This window comes from Pteropus vampyrus, unplaced genomic scaffold (genome assembly GCF_000151845.1).
Source record: "Pteropus vampyrus isolate Shadow unplaced genomic scaffold, Pvam_2.0 Scaffold99, whole genome shotgun sequence".
In the NCBI taxonomy this organism is placed as follows: Eukaryota; Metazoa; Chordata; class Mammalia; order Chiroptera; family Pteropodidae; genus Pteropus; species Pteropus vampyrus.
The window spans coordinates 5,453,998-5,461,351 of NW_011888880.1; the positions used below are offsets into that span (position 1 = coordinate 5,453,998).

At 43.7% G+C, this 7,354-nt stretch overlaps 1 protein-coding gene across 1 annotated transcript in view; it reads right to left on the bottom strand.

Moving 5' to 3' along the window:
- Positions 1 to 7,354, bottom strand: part of NCOA2 (nuclear receptor coactivator 2) — a 163,515-nt gene that overhangs the window by 39,518 nt on the left and 116,643 nt on the right. Inside the window, exons 5-8 of the mRNA XM_023533293.1 lie at positions 7,076 to 7,253; positions 3,909 to 4,097; positions 1,459 to 1,560; positions 1,027 to 1,170 (exon numbers count right to left, since the gene is read on the bottom strand). Coding sequence (XP_023389061.1) covers positions 1,027 to 1,170; positions 1,459 to 1,560; positions 3,909 to 4,097; positions 7,076 to 7,253 — 613 coding nt within the window. The remainder of the gene's footprint in view (positions 1 to 1,026; positions 1,171 to 1,458; positions 1,561 to 3,908; positions 4,098 to 7,075; positions 7,254 to 7,354) is intronic.

The following is a 7,354-nucleotide window of genomic DNA, read 5'->3' on the forward strand; positions in this document are numbered from 1 at the left end:
TCCTCTGCAAAAATGCGGCGAATTTGTCAGACTGAGTCACGAGGCACGCTGCCGTGCCCCCGGCCCCCTCCGAAAGCCCCCGAGGCCCCCGCGGTGCCCAAGCGCACCAGCCAGGACATCAAGTGCCCGTGGAGGACAGGAAGACCCGAAGCAGAAAGTGCCTCCTTCCCTCACTTAGCAGGTGCTAAAGAAAGGAATTTTCTTCTTCATTCTTGCCAGTTTAACAAAAAAGCAGAAAGCACTTGAGGAAGAGTGACTGCCAGGATGGCTCTGAGACTGTCCTCCAGCGCTGACACTAACTGAAAACTCACGAGTCAGTCCCCTCACCTGCGTCGGCCTCCCACGTACAGCGGGGGAGTCACAGCGCCTGCTTCACAGGCGTGCTGTGAGGAGGGACAACGCCAGACACACAGGACCAGGTGCTCAGTAAGGGTGGCTATTACTACTGAAATAGGAGTCTGAAGTCTTGGGTTTAGCTCCAGTTGTCCTGTTAATTAATTGCATGACCTCAGACGAGTCACTTCATCTCTTTGGCCGTCCAGAAGCATCTGAGCAGCCCTCAGAGGTCATCATCTGGAAGGAGGCCTTGGGATCTCACTGACACCTCAATCGAAAATTCACTTGCCCTTGCAAGTATCATTTCATTCTTATTTCCAGATTTTATTTATGATTCAGACGATATTTATTTGGATATTAGGTGGTACCTTACTATGTTGTCTCATACATCTAGAAGCCTTAGGGCCTAAGAAAATGGCCTCCTTCCCTTTCCTCCCATCCGTCTGTGAAATTATCACCTCCAAGTCTATTTCCCTCACCACACGCTTCTGCCTACAGGTTCCCCTACGAAATCTTCCTTCAGACGGCGACCTCTTCCGGGCGGGGCGAGGCAATGCGAGTACACGAAGAATGACCAGGCCCGAGGCCCCGAGGTGGACCTTCGGGGATCACTGTCTCAGAGAAAGCTCTCTGCAGGAGGCAGTGATTTAGCACATCGACCTCGAGAAAAATGCCCTTAGCAACGCTCACCCTCGTGGTGATGCCTCTTAGCGTAGGACACCGATTCGCCCTCGTGCTGCGCGTGGAACTTCTGGATGCACCTCCGCACCAGGTCCTCCCAGCCTGGCTTCATCGCTGCCCGCATGGTGCTCGTGTCCAGCGAAGTGATCTTGCCTATGGGAGAGCAGCAAGCATTACCCCTACACGCTGAGCCCGTGCTTGCGCAAATCATTAAAATATAAAAATACATTCGTTTAGGACAGGTAGCACAAGTACATGGACCAAAGGGGTAGTGAAAATGAGTGTCCCCCTCTGTCCTGTCCTCCAGCTGCTCAGTGCTGCCACCCCCGGCAGCAGCCACTATTCCCGGCTTCTTACAGTTTCTAAACATACTCCGTGCATTTAGAAATCTGGGGGTGTTCGGAAATGCTTTCTCCAGCCCTCTTTGGAAAGAAAATTTACCTTGGAGGTCTTGGCGAGTAGTAAAACTCTCTGATGAGGGAAGAACTGGTCTTTCCTTCATGGGGACTCTTCTTGCCACACAAATCAAGCAGGACTGCAAATCTTCAACCACAGACATTCATGGTTATTACATTAGGCATTTTTAGTGATTCAAACAAACTCAAATGTATTTATGACAGCACAGCCTTGTAAATCAATAACGAAGACAGTGACAAAACACTAGGTATCTCTGCTTTCCCCTGACTTCATTCTCTCCCCTACTGACGTGGGAAGCAGCAGGGTCGGGGGAGGGGAGTATGCTGTGTAGGATGAGCTCGGGGAACTGAGGATAAACTGCTGAAGCCACAGACGCGCGATCAAAGTATGTCTGTCGCATTAGCGTTAGTCAGCAACCTGAAACCATCTTCCCAATGATGGAAGAGAATGGCATGCTTTCTTACTAAATGGCTAAGAGTAACAAATCAGCTGAATTCATAATAAAGTACAAAAATGATGAAAACCAAAATCTGACAGTCTGCTTTGTCAAGGGTTTACTTCTTGAGTTCAGCTTCACCATGATAAAGGAAAACTAGATATATCTTCTACCAAACTATGTAAATACCTCTACAATGGCAATATGCGATTTAAAATAAAGAATATAAACTAAATTTGGGAAAGAATTTCTTTAAATCTATCCAGTAATAGCAGGTGTATCACAAAATTATATGTAATTCTCATCCTCCATATAATAAAGGCTAAATTTTTGAGCACTTACTATGGGACAGACATCCTTCTAGCTGCACTTAGCAGGAGAAAACCAAAACATGACATTTAAGTAACTTGCCCAACATTGTACAAAACTCTGGTGAAGCAGGATTTGAACCTGAGCACCACACGGCTCAGAATCCCCTCTCCCAGGCTTTACTGGAGTCTGCTAACCTCCAGAATCAGATTATAAATGTCTCCAAATGTTTCAATATACAGCACCAAAACCAAAATTAGCTCTGCTACTTCTTTTTTATACTGCTTTAGAATATTATCATGGATGGATGAATTAGCACTTTCTGTTGCAAAAAAGTGAATAAAATCACTTGACATTCCATACCTACGTAAAAACTTAATTTTGAAAAACTATGCATCATCTATGACAGCTCTATTACTTCCTTCCCAATAAAATTTAAATTAAAAATTACCTACATATATTTAAAAAGGATTAAATAACTAGTGTTTAATGCCAATCATGATTCAGGCAGAGTCACGTAATCCTCATTACATTCTGACACTTCGTGCAGAGCGCTCGAGGGGCTGGCCGGGCTGACTGTGAAGTCCATGATGCTTCCACGTGCCAGGGGTCCTCCGCAGCTCCCCTTCTGCTACGCATACAGAATGCCCTCTTCAGCACTGTCTCACACGTAACGGGGAGAGACACTCGGCTCAGACTGGCTCGCGTGGAGGGCGCAGGAGGGGGTGGGGGTCAGCATCTCTTTAAAGAGAGGAACCTAAGAGCTTGTGGTTTGAAACCCCCTCCATTCCCTGTTCCCATCTCTATCCTCGCTTAAGTAGCATTCTAGGACACCACACTGTGGATCCAGCATCCACGGATAAATTGTACGGAAGCCGTTAATCCCTTGAGAGTACAGTGGACCCCTGAACAACAGGGGTTTGAACTGCACGAGTCCAACTTACATGTGAATATTTTTTCAATAAATACGTACAGTACTATAAATTTATTTTTTCTTTCTTACGATTTTTGTAACCTTTTTTCTCTAGCATACTGTACTGCAAGAATACAGTATGTAATACATATAACATACAAAATACGTGTTAACTGACTTTATGTTATCAATGATGCTTCCAGTCAACAGCAAGCTGTTAGCAGTCAAGTTTTGGGGAGTCGAAAGTTATGTGCGGATTGTTGACTGTAACGGGGTCAGCGCCCCTAACCCCCGAGTTGTTCGAGGGTCAGCTGTATATGAAAAACGATGCTCGTGCTGGTGCGTTTCTCCAAGGCTCTGGTTCACAGCTTGCAGGAGAGCTCACAGGAACTTAGACTCCGATAAGTTCAACCACTAACGGAGCTGCTCTGATGGGTCAGCCACTAGCCTCACGTAGCTGTTTAAATGTAAATTTAATAGAACAGAAAATTCGGTCTCCCAACTGCATTACTGACATTTCAAATGCTCAATAGCCAGATGCAGCTACTGGCCACTGCACTGGACACGGAAGATACGTAACGCTGCCGTCGCCGCAGAAAATTCTGGTGGAATTTTAAAGACTTAAAATCTTAATTTATGTTTTAAAGACTTAAAATCTTAATTTATTACAAAAATCATTAAGCAGGTGAAAAGAACCAAAGAAAAACTGCCTCTAAATTTTTCTTTGTGCAGCCACTAATTTTAGATTAAGTGTGAACGAAGTAGCACAAGAATGAACACACAGATCTATAAAACGCCCTAGAGATTCTGCCCTACCTTCTCCTTCTTCTTTGATGGACTTCGGTTGAGAGACAGCAAAGCACTGCATGGTTTCGTATTTCTGATGTGCTTCCTGGTGATCATGACCTTCCTCTTCTGAATCAGGGAAAGGTTTTACCAGCATCCGACAATTGAACGTATGGCTGTTCCGCCTAGGAGGTTCGCCAGACCAAGATCCCCCATTCACTGAGCAAGGCAAAAGCAGTCCAAAATTATAAAGAAACTAACATCAGACTCACTACTGCCAAATTATCAAAACGAGATAGGAAACATATGGTTATTTTATTTTTATATAGTGTTTATACTTTTCTTAGTAATTTCACAATCTAGAGGGGGAAAATTGTCGGGTTAATGTTTCAACAACTTGGGAAAATTCTTGGGATTTTCAAAATGTCTTTACTCTTCGCTCTGACTCCTCTTCAAGTTCAGCCATCATTTGTTACTAGAATACTACAGTTCTCTATTTTTGGGTTTTCCTAACTTTGATTTCTTAGAAATTTAGTTCGATCTACTCACATTCCAGTTTTAGATGTTACCCCCTTCTCAAAAATCTGTAAGTGGCACCAACTGTAGCATGCATTAAATTCTTTAAAAGGATTTAAACTTGTTGGAGTCAGGAGTATGAAGGCCATTCAGACTGATAAATCAAAATCTCACTAACCAGCCCCATCTCCAGCTAACCAGGTCCTTCTCACTGCCCAGCACAGGCCCTGCCCCGCCGTCTTCCACGCCCAGTCCCTGCTCCTACCACGCCGTCTAAAGCTGCCTCCATTTCTCCCAGCCAAATGGACTCTCGCTCTGACAGGGCTGAGACCCTCTATATATTTAACCAAGTGCTGTGGGCACACAGGTTTTTCTAAAAGAAAAGAAAGGTCTTTCTTACAGGTCTTTCTTTTCCAACACTTTTACAAAAATTTTAGTGTATATTCTGCAATGTGGCTGTTGCTGAATTAATCTACTGTAGTCTTTTTTATTTCGTGCATATTTCCTCAATAAGACTGAAAAATCCTTCAGGGTTTACGGCTAATGTCATTTATTTCTTTTCAAGTGAAAACTACTTCATATCTCTTCTATTTTAGTATTGACACTTAGAAATGTATATATTAAATCAAGAAAGAGATAATGCAAGAGAGGAAAAACTTTTTTTTTTTTTTTGGAAAATAAATTAGAGAAATAAATGAAAGAAATAAAACAATGACTAATATTGAGAATTAAAGGGTATTTATCACCAGGTCAAATTCCTCATGCTACAGAGGAGAAAACTGACACCCAAAGGAATGTTCAACTACAAAATGAGCGGGAATCAGAAGCAATTCTAATTCTCACTTCGGTCTTCGTTTCTTTACTGTTCGTTATGTTATCTAAAAAATATTAGGACCAGTAGGACAATGAAAGAGGGGATCAAAAAACGGGCCGGTCATCAGATAAGCGAACAGACTCTCAAAAGTCACTAGTTAGACAGCATTTAATGGACCATCCAGGTGCTACAGTAAACGCAATGCAAGCCCACAGCCGCTGGGCTGTAGGGGCATAAAAAAAGGAAACGAACCCTAGAGAGAAAAAGGAAATATGAGTTAACTGCAACAAAGTATTTTAGAATAACACAAGGAGCCAGAGGTAACTTTACACGTCTATGCAGACTTTTGGAAAGTTTATTTCACCATCAGGCTCACAGACTTAAGCGGTCCCCAATCTTTTTGGCCCCAGAGATTGGTGCCTCTATGAGAATCTAACGCCTGATGGTCTGAGGTGGAGCTGAGGCGGTGATGCCAGCTCTGGGGAGCGGCTGCAGATACAGATGACACTTTGCTTGCTCGCCCGCCACTCACCTCCTGCTCTGGGGCCCGGTTCCTAAGGACCGGTATCAGTCTGCGGCCCAGAGGCTGGGGACCCCTGACACAGAGTAATCAAAGGAAAAATAGTTCTCATCAACTCAGGTTAGTTAAGTACTTTGAAAATATAATTAAAAAAGTACCATATAAAGTAAGGCAAAGAGCTCCTTGGACAAGTGAATTAATAATAGTGAATTAGTAAGCATAGGTCCTTTGAGGACATCAAAAAATTACCGAAGAGATTTGAAAATATTAGTTGCTTGAAATAAGAAATCCCATTTCCTTGTTCACTTACTAGAGAATGCAAGGGCAGGATCACACAAGCATCCACAGTCTGTGTTACTGCTGCAGCCGCTCTGAACAAAGGGTTACATCAAGGAAAGGCCAGGTAGAACGGAATTTGAAAGGGCCTTTTCCTATTTACTGCGGCAGCAATAAGACCAGCTAATATAAACAGTCTTGAAAAAGAACAGAAATACTTGCTAATTCAGGACTTGACCTTATTCTTTACTAAAATATGCACTTCTTTTTTTTTTAATCAGTGAAGATGTTCTTAGCATCATCAGCTGAAGTGAGAATATTAAAAAAGAACTGCTTGGTAAGTGGGAGCAGCCACACTCCAGTCCAGAGCCACAGCTAAGGTGGCTGACACTGGAATCGCTCACTTTAAAATGCGGCTCTAAGGAGCGACGAGCACTTTTGGACAGCGTCTTCAACGTACAGTGAAGAAGCCAGGCACGTGAAACGGGGAGTGTGGTGGGGAGGCGGCATCCGAGGAGGACACCTGCGGAGCCACCGAGGATGCCGCGGAATCGCGTAGGGCTGCTGGGCCGGGAGCATCCGAACCGCTACACGCCAGTCGTCCCTCAACATTTTGTTTTTAGACTGCTGTACACACCCACATACATACATTTTTCACAAGTTGGACTCAAAACGAGTTGAATCTCAAACTTCTCATGACCTTCTGCTTACTAGATAGTCATGGAGAAATACAGAGTCGGCTGGCACTGGATACAGTGGAAGGCAATTTGGTCTCTTCTTAAAAAGCAACAAAACAAACTACATGAAAGAGTTGACACGAGTTACTTTCTATCTGAATTATTTTCGTGTACTTTAAAAATAAGATTAAAACTAGCATTCGGCCAAGATCAGTATCTGCGGATATCCTTTCTCCATGACTTGTAAGCTTAAATATCAACACGAGCATCTCTGTAACCCCAACTGACATAACACAGTTCTATTTCACCCCGTCAGACCAGGACGATGTGTGCACTGCGGGGGTGGGGGTGGGGGTGGGTGGGTGGAAGGGAGACCCAGCAGACAATCCTTTACCTATGGACTTTGGCAGCAGGTTTTTGACAAATTCAGTGTGGTCCCCAACATGCAGGATGCTATATACACTTTTGTTCATCAGCTCTTCTTGGTTATACCTTAGGTACTGTGTCACATTCTCTGAAACAAACACAACGTTGCCTTCCAGGTTCACTACAAAGAAGAACCCATCAAGGGCCTAGGGGAAAAGGCACAAATTGCGTTAGATAGAAAAAATACAACATAAAACCGCATGCAGCTGTTAAGAAGGGACGAGCCCCTTAATGGAAGCATAATTCA